The sequence below is a fragment of the Ictalurus punctatus genome, chromosome 17, assembly GCF_001660625.3.
Source record: "Ictalurus punctatus breed USDA103 chromosome 17, Coco_2.0, whole genome shotgun sequence".
Taxonomy (NCBI): Eukaryota; Metazoa; Chordata; class Actinopteri; order Siluriformes; family Ictaluridae; genus Ictalurus; species Ictalurus punctatus.
Window position 1 is genome coordinate 223,015 of NC_030432.2, and position 16,986 is coordinate 240,000.

Genomic DNA, 16,986 nt, shown 5'->3' on the forward strand with positions numbered 1-16,986 from the left:
GATTTCATTTCCCAGTATTTATTTTACACAGAATGTATTTAAATGCAATTTTAAAGCACTGTAGAGACTGAAATATTTTAGTTCATTAATGACAGGCTCAGTTTATAATGAGATTTAATATGATTTTAATAAAACATGGATCGTGCTTTAACTTTGGCGTTTCTTTTTAAAAAAACATGATTTACAGATAAACACTGATTTATTTTACACAAAGTTAAATAAATATAAACAACTCAGATTTTTTTCGGGTTTTTACTTGATTTCAATCCTTACAAATGATCAAACCTTTAAATATCTGTGAGTAAGACTGAGTGAATGTTAAAAGCTAAACTATATTTCTGAATTTATCTAAAATATTGAGACATTTATTATAAAAAGGTCTGAATGTTGTGTAGATGACTGATGTACAAAACTAAGGAAAGGTTTTATTATTTATCTAAAAAATGATTTTAGTTCTAAAATAAACTGGGTACGTTAGGCGTGATGTGGAAATGTGTTTGATTTAGCAGTAAAGCTCATTTTATACGCAACGCTCATGTGATGATGTAACAGTCATGTGACTGCTATAATGACACCATTCACTTCATCACATCAGGATGGAGCTGTTGAATTTTATTTTGATTACTGAAACGGCGAGCAGAGATATTTTACAGCTATTTTACATGACGTAAACAAATTTCAGTAATATACTGATGACCAGTTCCCATAAAAAAGATTATTAATGAAAGTCAAAACTTTGTTTTTATTGACTGAACATTTCACAAATATGATTCTTTTTCAGCTGTAAATATTTTACTCTTAAATAATATTGACATTTTTATTTAGTTGGTGCTTGAATGTGTCCACAGTGATGTACATATGCTGAAGGTTAAGGACAGACCAGCGGTGTTGGGATTAAAACTCACAACCTTCTGATAGGTCTGAAAGTCTGAATTGCTGCTGTATCAGCCCTGCTCAATTTCCTCGGTTTTGAAGAATGATGACACAGGAAGAGTTCTTTGACCTTCTGAACAGAACCTTGACCTTTTTCAGAAGCAGCGTATTTAATGTCCAGTGTGTTAGTGCCTCCACCACGATGAGTCTCTTCACCAGGAATAACAACTTTACAGCAGAACCACTCAGAAGATAAGCAGGAAGTAAGCAGGTGTTTAGGAGGAAGTTAGTGTGTGTTTAACAGGAAGATAGCAGGGGTGTTTAGGAGGAAGTTAGCAGGTGTTTAGGAGGAAGTTAGTGTGTGTTTAACAGGAAGTAAGCGGGGTGTTTAGCAGGAAGTTAGCCTGTGTTTAACAGGAAGTAAGCAGGGGTGTTTAGGAGGAAGTTAGCAGGTGTTTAGCAGGAAGTTATTGTGTGTTTAACAGGAAGTAAGCGGGGTGTTTAGGAGGAAGTTAGCATGCGTATGCCACCTGCTCTGGGTTTAGCGGTGGACGGATTTCCAGCTTTCGCGTTTTGCGGTCTTTATCCACTAGCTCTAGGCGGAGAGAAGGACTCGCTCGTCCCTCCTCCTCGTCTCCCAGTTCTCCATCCACAGTGAGGAGGAGCGTGCAGCCTTTAGGGAGGAGCTCCTGCTCGTATGCTGCAGCTAACTGGTTCACCACCCGACGCTCCACCTACAAAACCAGAGCAGCGCTGATTTAGAGTCATCTTTAACGTTACAGCAGATTTAAAGCAGGTTAAACTGAAGAGGTGCAGGACGAACACGGAGCATACAGAAAATATCAGCATTTTATTTATTACAAAAATCTTTTTTATGTTTTGTGCTAAAATGAAATTATATCATCATTTCCTAAATAGTGATACTGATATTTCATATAATCTGCTGCTACAGCATTTCATCATCTATAAAATAAAAAAACTACTACTACTAATAATGTGTGTGACACTTTGAATTAAATAAACATCATTAAAACAATTTTAAAAAAGTGTATGTCAAAAAAATGTAAACAAATTTAGTTCTTAATTTATTTATCTCTCATATCATTAATGAATATTATTATTACCTACATAATTAAAACAGTGTTTGGCTTTTAGACCCAACAACAAGCTTGACATCATAGCAAGCAAAAAGTTTAGCTCAACACACACACACACACACACACACACACACACACACACACACACACACACACACACACCTCCCCAGTCCATAAGCCAATATCAGGGTATAGAGCCTCCAATCCAATAAGGACCATTATTGTTTCCTCTCCTCATATTTCTCTCTTCCTGACACCCCGGTGTGTGTTTAGCGGTGTGTGTGCAGTATTGATTAGTTTATTGTGTATCGATGGTGGTATTGATTGATTGTGTACCTCGTGTTTGATGGAGCGAGCTCCGTAGTGGAGGTTGTATCCTCGAGTCAGCAGCTCCAGCACGGGTCGCTCCCACAGCAGGGTGATGTCGTGTCTCTGTTTGGCCTGAGGGACAAAAAAAACACACAAAAACTGAGGATCGAGTGTTAAACTGAACCGCGCGTGTGTGTGTGCGTGTGTGTGTGTGTGTGTGAGCTTCAGTTTAACCTCGTTCACATTTCATCCACAGTGATATGCAGTGAGACGGAATTTAATCAGGTTTAAAAACAGGGCTAATGATCACGGCTCTCTGCTAGTGCTGGGATTTAAACTCACAACCTTCTGATCCTGAGCACTGAGCTTGTAACTAGCACACACAGCTCTCTGTGTGTGTGTGTGTGTGTGTGTGTGTGTGTAAGAGAGAGGCAGAGATGGTGGTGGTGCTGCACTTTTTCTGTTCTTGGATCATTTAATAGGAAACAGAAGTTTTCCCCCACACGGCTGTGTAAGAAATACACTGTAATGTACTGATTCTGACTCTGGTGCTGAGAGTCTGATATTCTACTCATTCACTGCTAATGTTCTGACACCAACATCAGATACCAGGTGACCTAATGTCACACAATAAAACAGGAAACAGGAAATTACAGTGATGTACACAACACTGTAACCAAAACTCTACACACAGCACTGTACACAACACTGTACACAACACTCTACACACAACACTCTACACAACACCGTAACCAAAACTCTACACACAACACTCTACACAACACTGTACACAACACTCTACACACAACACTCTACACAACACCGTAACCAAAACTCTACACACAACACTCTACACAACACTGTACACAACACTCTACACACAACACTCTACACAACACCGTAACCAAAACTCTACACAACACTCTACACACAACACTCTACACAACACCGTAACCAAAACTCTACACACAACACTGTACACAACACTGTACACAACACTGTACACAACACCGTAACCAAAACTCTACACAACACTCTACACACAACACTCTACACAACACCGTAACCAAAACTCTACACACAACACTGTACACAACACTCTACACAACACTCTACACAACACTGTAACCAAAACTCTACACACAACACTGTACACAACACCATAACCAAAACTCTACACACAACACTGTACACAACACCGTAACCAAAACTCTACACAACACTCTACACAACACCGTAACCAAAACTCTACACAACACTGTAACCAAAACTCTACACACAACACTGTACACAACACTGTAACCAAAACTCTACACAACACTCTACACAACACAGTAACCAAAACTCTACACACAACACTGTACACAACACTGTAACCAAAACTCTACACACAACACTGTACACAACACTGTAACCAAAACTCTACACACAACACTGTACACAACACTGTAACCAAAACTCTACACACAACACTGTACACAACACTCTACACAACACTCTACACAACACTGTAACCAAAACTCTACACACAACACTGTACACAACACCATAACCAAAACTCTACACACAACACTCTACACAACACCGTAACCAAAACTCTACACACAACACTCTACACAACACTGTACACAACACTCTACACACAACACTCTACACAACACCGTAACCAAAACTCTACACAACACTCTACACACAACACTCTACACAACACCGTAACCAAAACTCTACACACAACACTGTACACAACACTGTACACAACACTGTACACAACACCATAACCAAAACTCTACACAACACTCTACACACAACACTCTACACAACACCGTAACCAAAACTCTACACACAACACTGTACACAACACTCTACACAACACTCTACACAACACTGTAACCAAAACTCTACACACAACACTGTACACAACACCGTAACCAAAACTCTACACAACACTCTACACAACACAGTAACCAAAACTCTACACAACACTCTACACAACACAGTAACCAAAACTCTACACACAACACTGTACACAACACTGTAACGAAAACTCTACACACAACACTGTACACAACACTGTAACCAAAACTCTACACAACACTCTACACAACACAGTAACCAAAACTCTACACACAACACTCTACACAACACTGTAACCAAAACTCTACACACAACACTGTACACAACACTGTAACCAAAACTCTACACACAACACTGTACACAACACTGTAACCAAAACTCTACACACAACACTGTACACAACACTCTACACAACACTCTACACAACACTGTAACCAAAACTCTACACACAACACTGTACACAACACCATAACCAAAACTCTACACACAACACTGTACACAACACCGTAACCAAAACTCTACACAACACTCTACACAACACAGTAACCAAAACTCTACACACAACACTCTACACAACACTGTAACCAAAACTCTACACACAACACTGTACGCAACACTGTAACCAAAACTCTACACACAACACTGTACGCAACACTGTAACCAAAACTCTACACAACACTGTACACAACACTGTAACCAAAACTCTACACACAACACTCTACACAACACTGTAACCAAAACTCTACACACAACACTGTACACAACACCATAACCAAAACTCTACACACAACACTGTACACAACACCGTAACCAAAACTCTACACAACACTCTACACAACACAGTAACCAAAACTCTACACACAACACTGTACACAACACTGTAACGAAAACTCTACACACAACACTGTACACAACACTGTAACCAAAACTCTACACAACACTCTACACAACACAGTAACCAAAACTCTACACACAACACTCTACACAACACTGTAACCAAAACTCTACACACAACACTGTACACAACACTGTAACCAAAACTCTACACACAACACTGTACACAACACTGTAACCAAAACTCTACACACAACACTGTACACAACACTCTACACAACACTCTACACAACACTGTAACCAAAACTCTACACACAACACTGTACACAACACCATAACCAAAACTCTACACACAACACTGTACACAACACCGTAACCAAAACTCTACACAACACTCTACACAACACAGTAACCAAAACTCTACACACAACACTCTACACAACACTGTAACCAAAACTCTACACACAACACTGTACGCAACACTGTAACCAAAACTCTACACACAACACTGTACGCAACACTGTAACCAAAACTCTACACAACACTGTACACAACACTGTAACCAAAACTCTACACACAACACTCTACACAACACTGTAACCAAAACTCTACACACAACACTGTACACAACACCATAACCAAAACTCTACACACAACACTGTACACAACACCGTAACCAAAACTCTACACAACACTCTACACAACACAGTAACCAAAACTCTACACACAACACTCTACACAACACTGTAACCAAAACTCTACACACAACACTGTACACAACACTGTAACCAAAACTCTACACACAACACTGTACACAACACTGTAACCAAAACTCTACACACAACACTGTACACAACACTGTAACCAAAACTCTACACACAACACTCTACACAACACTGTAACCAAAACTCTACACACAACACTGTACACAACACTCTACACAACACTCTACACAACACTGTAACCAAAACTCTACACACAACACTGTACACAACACCGTAACCAAAACTCTACACACAACACTGTACACAACACCGTAACCAAAACTCTACACAACACTGTACACAACACCGTAACCAAAACTCTACACAACACTGTACACAACACCGTAACCAAAACTCTACACACAACACTCTACACAACACCGTAACCAAAACTCTACACAACACTGTAACCAAAACTCTACACACAACACTGTACACAACACTGTACACAACACTCTACACAACCCTGTAACCAACACTCTACACAACCCTGTAACCAAACTCTACACACAACACTCTACACAACACCGTAACCAAAACTCTACACACAACACTCTACACAACACCGTAACCAAAACTCTACACACAACACTCTACACAACACTGTACACAACACTGTAAGCAAAACTCTACACACAACACTGTACACAACACCGTAACCAAAACTCTACACACAACACTGTACACAACACCTTACACAGCACTGTAACCAAACCTCTACACACAACACTCTACAAAACACTGTACACAACACCTTACACAACACAACACTGTATAACATGACACGCTGTACACAACACTGTAAAGAAATATGTATTTAAATATTTATGAATGGCCCACATGTTAACCTCACTAATTTGATTATGGTCATCAGCCTGTTATTGATTCCCTCAGTGTGTGTGTGTGTGTGTGTGTGTGTGTGTGTGTGTGTGTGTGTATGTTTAAGTGTTTACTGCTCTGCTTCATATCAACAGCACAAAGAGGAATGGCTCTGTATCTATAGCAATATACCTTTTAACTGTCATGTACACACACACACACACACACACACGCAAACACGCACGCACACACACGCGCATGCACACACACAAACACGCATGCATGCACATAGGCACGCACAAACGCACACACAAACGTACACACAGATACGTACACACAGTACCTTTTTAGCCCAGTAGTTGAGCTCCTTGTTGATGAGCTGAATGAGCTCCGAGTGGCAGAAAGGCAGAAAGTAAACGATTTCATTAATCCGTCCCAGAAATTCGTCGCGTCTGAACTGGGCCTGAAAGAACAACGCACCCATCACGATCCATTACCATGACAACTTGGCGAATAGGACTCCACAATTCCACAATCACTTTATAAACCATGGCCATGGACAAATCCTTGTTTCTGACTGGCTGGAAAGTGTGTGTGTGTGTGTGTGTGTGTGTGTGTGTGTGTATCTCTGATCAAACCATGTCGTGTAGCTAAAGGATGAAATATATAACATACTGTCGATCCATGCGGAAATGTGTGTACCTTCAGTATGGGCCGAATCACTTCCTCTTTAAACTTCTTAGAGATGGTGATCTCACTCTGCTGAACCTCATCTAGAATAAACCAAACACACACACACACACACACACACACACACACACACACACAGAGGATATTCAGTGTTACTGCAGCTTATGAAAGGTTGGTAGCTGTGGGGACAGGGGATAGGGGACAGCTGAGGGTGGAGGGGAATTGGGGAGAAAATGAGGTTAATAAAAAGACGTCTCACCCAGACTGTCTGCCAGACGGCGGCGACTCTGCTCCTGAGCTTCCTGTCTGAGCTGCAGTGCATGCTGGGCGATTTCATCACTCGCCACATTGGAGGTCATGATGAAGATGGCGTCCTTGCATTCAATGGTTTTCCCTTTCCCATCCGTCAGACGTCCCTGACCCAGAGATATTTCAATAAAATAAACTCAAAGATCACTTGACACTGTGAATCAGTGACTCAGTGAATCTGTGACACAGTAAGTCAGTGATACAGAGACACAGTGACTCAGTGAAACAGTGATTCAGTGCCTTAGTGACACAATGAATTAGCGATACAGTGACACAGTGATGCAGTGAATCAGTGCCTCAGTAAATCAGTGCCTTATTGACACAATGAATTAGCGATACAGTGAAACAGTAAATCAGTACCTCATTGACACAGTGAATCAGTGCCTAGTGACACAATGAATCAGTGATACAGAGACACAGTGAATCGGTGCCTAGTGACACAATGAATCGGTGCCTAGTGACACAATGAATCAGCAATACAGTGAATCAACAATAAAGAGACACAGTGACACAGTGAATCAGTGCCTCAGTGACACCGAATCACTTCCTCAGCAATACAGTAACAGTGGATCAGCAATACAGTGACTCAGTAAATTAGCGATACAGTGACACAGTGACAGTGAATCATTGACTCAGTGCCTAAGTTACAGTGAATCAGTGCGTCAGTAACAGTGCATCAGTGACACAATAAATCAGTGACTCTGTGACACAATGAATCAGCGCCACAGTGATTCAGGGATTCAGTAACACAGAGACTCAGTGTGACACTGAAACAGTGACTGAGTAATACATTGACACACATGCACAAACACAATGATTCTGGGACTCAGTGATCCTAGACTTCTGACCTCATCGAAGAGCTGCAGCATGATGGTGAGGACATCAGGGTGCGCTTTATCCACCTCATCGAAGAGCACCACAGCATTCGGACACTGCTTCAGCTGTTTAGTGAGCTGACCTCCTTCCTCATGACCCACATACCCCGGCGGAGAACCGATAAATTTAGCCACCTAAAGCAACAAATACAAACACACCACACACACACACTCAGAAGTGGAGGTCACAAGTAACAACACCTTTAAAACACTTGCATCACCGTTAGTAGCAGAGACACACTGAGCCAAATTCATAGTCCAGAAGTGATGTCAGTATTTACGTGAGGAAAATTCCTTATATTCAGGTTCTGAGCTCTAGATTAAAATCTCCTGTGTATAGTTCACGCCTCCGAGGCTGCCCACGGTGTGAAAGACAATCTGACAGAGCGCTCATCTGCAACACTTACAGAGAAACATATAGTGCATTCATCATAAAAAATTCACCGCTCACGATAAGCGACTTCTCTGATTACAGTGCGTCCGTCTCCTCTGATGTCCTCCGTGTGGAAATAAATGTTCAGGGTCAGAATGTGTATGTTATTTTTTATTTTTTTTGCAGCACAGCTCAGACAGTAGATCAGGCTGTAACACGAATGACATGTTTATATCAATTCACTATAATTTATGCTTAAATGAAAAACTCTTTAATTTCAAGGTCAAAATTAGGCATAGCTGAGACATGGCTCTGTTTAGGATAAACTCCGCCCCCGTGTGTGTAACTCATGTAACTTCTGAATAGAGCTTAAGTCTGTAGTTACATCTGAGGCCTGAATGTGTGTAATTTCCGAATTAAATCCTGACTGAGAGATTTACTCTACTCTGTATACAACCTGTGTGTGTGTGTGTGTGTGTGTGTGTGTGTGCACGCGTGCATGTTACCTCGTGTTTCTCCTGGAACTCAGACATGTCCATTCTGATGAAACCCTGTGTATATAAAGGCGGAGATCAGACAACTGATCAAGGCTTCAGTGTTATTGTTCACATCGATTTGTGTGTAATGCTGACCTTTTTGATGTCTTTGTGCATGTAACGAGCCACTTGCTTAGCCAACTCTGTTTTACCTACACACACACAAACACACACACACAGGTAAACATCATTATAAACTCCTGATGTTATGACATCATGAACTGTATTACAGCAGGAATTGATGCTGAGAAAAAAAATCACAAAAACTCGAGCGTAATGGTAAATTTAGAAGTGCATGACCACAGAACCACGTTCTCTGTTCTCCAACACTGCAGGTCTGTAATCGTCATGGCGACGAGATCACTGCTTCCTGCATCTGTTATACTCCCCTTTTTTCATCTCTCCAGTATGTCATCTCTCTCTCTCTCCCTCTCTTTTTCATCTCTCTCATCACTCCTGTCTCTGAGTAAATAAATATTCCTTGTATGAACTTTAATATAAATAAATGTGGAGTGTGCTCGAGGCTGCTGAATATTAATGCTGCTGGTCAGAGGAGAGACAGGATATGAGACATCTGACAATCAACATCCATCTCCTCCAACAAACAAACAACTAACCCCCTCTGTGTGTGTGTGTGTGTGTGTGTGTGTGTGTGTGGAGGACCTAAAGGCCATGAATCAGTGAATGTTCTCTCTAAAGTTCAGTTAGAGCTTAAACTTCAGTCTCAGAGTCAGAGTTTGAGGAAGTGAATAAATGACTTAGGTCACTGATGCACACCTCAAATACTCCACAAAAACGTTCATCCTTTTACCCTTAAAAATATGTGTTACTTTCAGAGCTAAAAGTGTTAGCATGATGGGAAAGTTTTCTATCTAATCGATCTAATGTCAAACAGTGTGTGACAATGTGTGTAATGTTTACATCTAATGTGTAACAATGTGTAATGTGTAACAATGTGTGTGACATGTACATTTAATGTGTAATGTGTAACAATGTGTGTCACGTGTACATATAATGTGTAACGTGCGTAACAATGTGTGTGACGTGGACATGTAATGTGTAACAATGTGTGTGACGCGTACATCTAATTTATAACAGTGTGTAACAACGTGTGTGACGGGGACGTCTAACGAGTAACAATGTGTGTGACGTGTACATATAATGTGTAACGTGTGGAACCATGAGTGTGATGTGTACATCTAATGTATAACAATGTGTAACAATGTGTAACATGTACATGTAATGTGTAACAGCATGTAACAGTGTGTGTGACGTGTACATCTAATGTCTAACGTATGTAAAAATGTATGTGACGTGTACAGCTAATGTGTAATGTGTGTGATGTTTACATCTAATGTGTAACGTCTGTAACAATGTGTGTGACGTGTACATGTAATGTGTAACAGTGTAACAATGTGTGTGACGTGTACATGTAATGTGTAACAGTGTAACAATGTGTGTGACGTGTGTAAGAATGTGTGACGTGTACATGTAATGTATAACAATGTGTAACGCGTAAGGAAGTGTGTAACTGAGTATCTAATAAATATAACAATATAATAAATATAATATAATAAATATAATATGCAAGTAATAAAATTGTATATTGGTAATACTGATTGATAAAATTTTTTATCAAACTGATAATTTTGTTACGTGTTACACATTGTTATACATTGTGTAACGCATAACAATGAGTAATAAAAATGTCGAATAAAGTGTGTAATAGGTAAATGTAATGCGTATTAAAGTGTGTAATAAAGTGCGTATTAAAGTGCGTAATAGTGCGTAATAAAGTGTGTAATAAAGTGTGTAATCAAGTGTGTAATAGTGTGTAATAAAGTGTGTAATAAAGTGTGTAATCAAGTGTGTAATAGTGTGTAATAAAGTGTGTAATAAAGTGTGTAATAAAGTGTGTAATAAAGTGCGTAATAAAGTGTGTAATAAAGTGTGTAATAGTGTGTAATAAAGTGCGTAATAAAGTGTGTAATAAAGTGTGTAATAGTGTGTAATAAAGTGTGTAATAGGTAAATGTAATGCGTATTAAAGTGTGTAATAAAGTGCGTATTAAAGTGCGTAATAGTGCGTAATAAAGTGTGTAATAAAGTGTGCAATCAAGTGCGTATTAAAGTGCGTAATAGTGCGTAATAAAGTGTGTAATAAAGTGTGTAATCAAGTGTGTAATAGTGTGTAATAAAGTGTGTAATCAAGTGTGTAATCAAGTGTGTAATAGTGTGTAATAAAGTGTGTAATCAAGTGTGTAATCAAGTGTGTAATAGTGTGTAATAAAGTGTGTAATCAAGTGTGTAATCAAGTGTGTAATAGTGTGTAATAAAGTGTGTAATAGTGTGTAACAGTGTGTAATAAAGTGTGAAATAAAGTGTGTAATAAAGTGCGTAATAAAGTGCGTAATAAAGTGTGTAATAAAGTGTGTAATAAAGTGTGTAATAGTGTGTAATAAAGTGTGTAATCAAGTGTGTAATCAAGTGTGTAATAGTGTGTAATAAAGTGTGTAATAAAGTGTGTAATAGTGTGTAATAAAGTGCGTAATAAAGTGCGTAATAAAGTGTGTAATAAAGTGTGTAATAAAGTGTGTAATAGTGTGTAATAAAGTGTGTAATAGTGTGTAATAAAGTGTGTAATAAAGTGTGTAATAAAGTGTGTAATAGTGTGTAATAAAGTGTGTAATAAAGTGTGTAATAGTGTGTAATAAAGTGTGTAATAGTGTGTAATAAAGTGTGTAATAAAGTGTGTAATAAAGTGTGTAATAGTGTGTAATAAAGTGTGTAATAGTGTGTAATAAAGTGTGTAATAGGTAAATGTAATGCGTATTAAAGTGTGTAAAAAGTGTGTATTAAAGTGCGTAATAGTGCGTAATAAAGTGTGTAATAAAGTGTGTAATAGTGTGTAATAAAGTGTGTAATAAAGTGTGTAATAAAGTGTGTAATAAAGTGTGTAATAAAGTGCGTATTAAAGTGCGTAATAGTGCGTAATAAAGTATGTAATAGTGTGTAATAAAGTGTGTAATAAAGTGTGTAATAAAGTGTGTATTAAAGTGCGTAATAAAGTGTGTATTAAAGTGTGTATTAAAGTGTGTAATAAAGTGTGTAATAGTGTGCAATAAAGTGTGTAATAAAGTGTGTAATAAAGTGTGTAAGTGTGTAATAAAGTGTGTAATAGGTAAATGTAATGCGTATTAAAGTGTGTAATAAAGTGTGTAATAAAGTGTGTATTAAAGTGCGTAATAGTGTATAATAAAGTGTGTAATAAAGTGCGTATTAAAGTGCGTATTAAAGTGCGTAATAAAGTGTGTAATAAAGTGTGTAATAAAGTGTGTAAGTGTGTAATAAAGTGTGTAATAGGTAAATGTAATGCGTATTAAAGTGTGTAATAAAGTGTGTAATAAAGTGTGTATTAAAGTGCGTAATAGTGTATAATAAAGTGTGTAATAAAGTGTGTATTAAAGTGTGTAATAAAGTGTGTAATAGTGTGCAATAAAGTGTGTAATAAAGTGTGTAATAAAGTGTGTAAGTGTGTAATAAAGTGTGTAATAAAGTGTGTAATAAAGTGTGTAAGTGTGTAATAAAGTGTGTAATAGGTAAATGTAATGCGTATTAAAGTGTGTAATAAAGTGTGTAATAAAGTGTGTATTAAAGTGCGTAATAGTGTATAATAAAGTGTGTAATAAAGTGTGTATTAAAGTGTGTAATAAAGTGTGTAATAGTGTGCAATAAAGTGTGTAATAAAGTGTGTAATAAAGTGTGTAAGTGTGTAATAAAGTGTGTAATAGGTAAATGTAATGCGTATTAAAGTGTGTAATAAAGTGTGTAATAAAGTGTGTATTAAAGTGCGTAATAGTGTATAATAAAGTGTGTAATAAAGTGCGTATTAAAGTGCGTAATAGTGTGTAATAAAGTGTGTAATAGTGTGTAATAAAGTGTGTAATAAAGTGTAATAAAGTGCGTATTAAAGTGCGTATTAAAGTGCGTAATAAAGTGCGTATTAAAGTGCGTAATAAAGTGTGTAATCAAGTGTGTAATAAAGTGCGTAATAAAGTGTGTAATAAAGTGTGTAATCAAGTGTGTAATAAAGTGCGTATTAAAGTGCGTAATAGTGCGTAATAAAGTGCGTATTAAAGTGCGTAATAAAGTGTGTAATAAAGTGTAATAAAGTGCGTATTAAAGTGCGTAATAAAGTGCGTAATAAAGTGTGTAATCAAGTGTGTAATAAAGTGTGTAATAGAGTGTGTAATAGTGTGTAATAAAGTGTGTAATAAAGTGTGTAATAAAGTGTGTAATAAAGTGTGTAATAGGTAAATGTAATGCGTATTAAAGTGTGTAATAAAGTGCGTATTAAAGTGCGTAATAGTGCGTAATAAAGTGTGTAATAGTGTGTAATAAAGTGTGTAATAAAGTGTGTAATAAAGTGCGTAATAAAGTGTGTATTAAAGTGCGTAATAAAGTGTGTATTAAAGTGTGTAATAGTGTGTAATAAAGCGTGTAATAAAGTGTGTAATAAAGTGTGTATTAAAGTGTGTAATAGTGTGTAACAGTGTGTAATAAAGTGTGTAATAGTGTGTAATAAAGTGTGTAATAGTGTGTAATAAAGTGTGTAATAGTGTGTAATAAAGTGTGTAATAGTGTGTAATAAAGTGTGTAATAGTGTGTAATAAAGTGTGTAATAAAGTGTGTAATAGTGTGTAATAAAGTGTGTAATAAAGTGTGTAATAAAGTGTGTAATAGTGTGTAATAAAGTGTGTAATAGTGTGTAATAAAGCGTGTAATAAAGTGTGTAATAAAGTGTGTATTAAAGTGTGTAATAGTGTGTAATAGTGTGTAATAAAGTGTGTAACAGTGTGTAATAAAGTGTGTAATAGTGTGTAATAAAGTGTGTAATAGTGTGAAAGGGTTATGTTTACATTTGAAAAATGTAAAGTTCTTTTTGGGTGAAACTGTATCAGGGTGTAATAAAACAAAGAGGAATTAAAATAAGTTGAACTGTTTACCAATTCCTGAAGAGCCGAGGAAGAGGAAGACCAGCGGATGTTCTTCATCATACCAGCCATTCTCCTTCCTCCTGATCGCTGTGAGGGGGAGACAGGGGGCGGGGCTTATATTATTATAACTACAAAATTGTAAATAATTACACTTACTGTCTTACTGAGATGATGTGAACACTGTGCATGAACAAGAGAAAGAGAGAAAACAGAGAGAGACAGCAAAAATAAAGAGAAAAAGAGGAGAGAGAAAAGAGAAGAGAGAAGTGAAGAGAGAGAGAAGAGAGAGAAGAGAAGAGAGAGAAGAGAAGTGAAGAGAGAGAGAAGAGAGAGAAGAGAAGAGAGAGAAGAGAGAAAAGAGAAGAGAGAGAAGAGAGAAAAGAATTGAGAGAAGTGAACAGACAGAAGAGAAGAGAGAAGAGAAGAGAGAGAAGAGAAGAGAGAGAAGAGAAGAGAGAGAAGAGAAGTGAAGAGGGAGAAGAGAAGAGAGAGAGAAGAGAGAAAAGAATTGAGAGAAGTGAACAGAGAGAAGAGAAGAGAGAAGAGAAGAGAGAGAAGAGAAGAGGGAGAAGAGAAGAGAGAGAGAAGAGAGAAAAGAATTGAGAGAGAAGTGAAGAGAGAGAAAAAAAGAAAAGAGTGTGAATAGAAAAGAGATTTCTTTAATCAGCGCTCAGACTCGTACTAGATCAGAAAATTCTGAAATTATATTCATATCAACTCGAATGTTTCACACAGATTATCAATAAAACACAAACACTCAATCCCTCCTGATGGTGTTTAATAAATGTAAGATGAACACGTGTGCTGATTTTCACACGTGTGAGTGACGTGAAGCTGAATAACGATAAACCTCAGTAACGAAGGAAATAATTTCACTTTTTGTTTTTTGGATAAAAGTTACAAAATTTTGTTGAAACATGTCTGAAACTCACACAGGGTCAAACACACACACGCACGAACACACACACGCGCACGCACGAACACACACACACACGCACGCACGAACACACACACACCCCTCCCCTCTCTGCCCTCTCCCTCTCTCTCCGGTCCACCATTAGCTCAACGCTAATTCCATTAGCCTGCGCCCTGCTGCAGCCAGCTAATCGTGTTAGCATGGATCCGGCAGAGGTGCCTCAGGAACAAGGGCTACGATAACGCACCGTTGCCATAACAACCAGTGTGTGTGTGTGTGTGTGTGTGTGTTCAAGTAAAAGGAGACAGAAATAAATATATAATTTGAATGAGCAGATTGTTCGTTTTTTGGGGGGTAACAGGGTCAAAGGACCTCGAGGTCGAGGAGTGTGAGTGTGTGTGTGTGTGTGTGTCTGTACGTGCATGTGTGTGTCTGCGTGGGCAGATGTAGCCATGTAAAGTTACAAAAGGCCCCATGGTAACAGTAATAATAATAATAATAATAATAATAACAACAACAACAACAAACACCTGCTCAGATTGCACGAGTTTAAGGGCATGCGTAATTATGTGATGATCGATTATAAAATACATCACAATATTCTACACACTAAAATACCATCATTACCATCACCAGCTCTGTGTTTAGTAGTGTCCTTCAGATTCCTTTCTTAAAGGCTTTTTGAAAACCCCTACAAAACCCTGAGTAGATCCCTTTAGAAATGTAATAACACTATGTATGTAAGACTGCAGTAGCCGCTGACACACACACTGTTTACACACACTCTCATTACACAGTTTTTTTAAAAAAGAGAGAGAAATGTGAAAGTTATATATATTTATATAAGTAATATCTTGGACTGATCTGTTCCTTTGTGTGAATCATTTCACAGAATAACAGTCCTCAAACAACAATAATAACAACAACAACAACAGCAATAAAAATAGCCACAAGCAGCGATCTGCAGGGTCCAAGCATTCCTCGTAAATAGCGCCCGTAATTGCCAGTTCTTGCTACATTGAACAATAAAGAGCTCATAGATGAACATAATTACCCAGTTTTGTGATGATAGCTCAATGCTAGAAAGCTGAAAGCTGATTGGCTGAATGTTTCTGAACTAATTCACTGATGATTAAAAAAAATCCAGTTACAGATTAGCAGGTAGATTCAGGACATAACATTTTAGTTGAATCAGACTTTTGTTTCCTGAGAAACAGATATTTTTGGACTTATCTCCGGCCTTATCAATGACCACGCCCCAAACTTTTCAGATGTCCTCAGAACCTTGTGCTGAAAAGGTCCAAATTCAAATCCATACAACCAATCAGCTATTTGAGTAATCCAGCTCCGCTTCCTTACAACTGATTGAGGTGTGTCAGCCATATTGGCAAAAAATCAAAGGACTAGTACACAAAAGAAGGTTTTGCATATATTATGCAAAAAAATCCATCATGACAGAAATTTGTAGTGCAGACACATGAGGTGGGCTCACGCGCCGAGCTCCAGCCAGAGGTCCAAGTGGCGACCTCCGAGCTCTAACCTGAGACCCACGAGGAGGTCTCAGCACCGAGCCCCAGCCAGAGATCAACATGGCGATCTCAGAACCCGAGCTCCAACCTGAGACCCACGAGGGGGTCTCAGCTCCAGAGGTCCACTGTAATGCCCAATTATTGCCCCAGGTGTCTGTTGACATGAACAATCAAACTCTATTCACACTGGAGTCTGCAGACATGACCAAACA

At 38.2% G+C, this 16,986-nt stretch overlaps 1 protein-coding gene across 1 annotated transcript in view; it reads right to left on the reverse strand.

Moving 5' to 3' along the window:
* Nucleotides 1-591: 591 nt before the first annotated feature.
* LOC108261209 (caseinolytic peptidase B protein homolog) overlaps nt 592-16,986 on the reverse strand; it is a 62,679-nt gene continuing 46,284 nt past the window's right edge. Inside the window, exons 8-16 of the mRNA XM_053687326.1 lie at nt 14,339-14,416; nt 9,430-9,485; nt 9,304-9,348; nt 8,398-8,559; nt 7,500-7,656; nt 7,253-7,323; nt 6,894-7,013; nt 2,307-2,411; nt 592-1,607 (exon numbers count right to left, since the gene is read on the reverse strand). Coding sequence (XP_053543301.1) covers nt 1,386-1,607; nt 2,307-2,411; nt 6,894-7,013; nt 7,253-7,323; nt 7,500-7,656; nt 8,398-8,559; nt 9,304-9,348; nt 9,430-9,485; nt 14,339-14,416 — 1,016 coding nt within the window. The 3' untranslated portion in view covers nt 592-1,385. The remainder of the gene's footprint in view (nt 1,608-2,306; nt 2,412-6,893; nt 7,014-7,252; nt 7,324-7,499; nt 7,657-8,397; nt 8,560-9,303; nt 9,349-9,429; nt 9,486-14,338; nt 14,417-16,986) is intronic.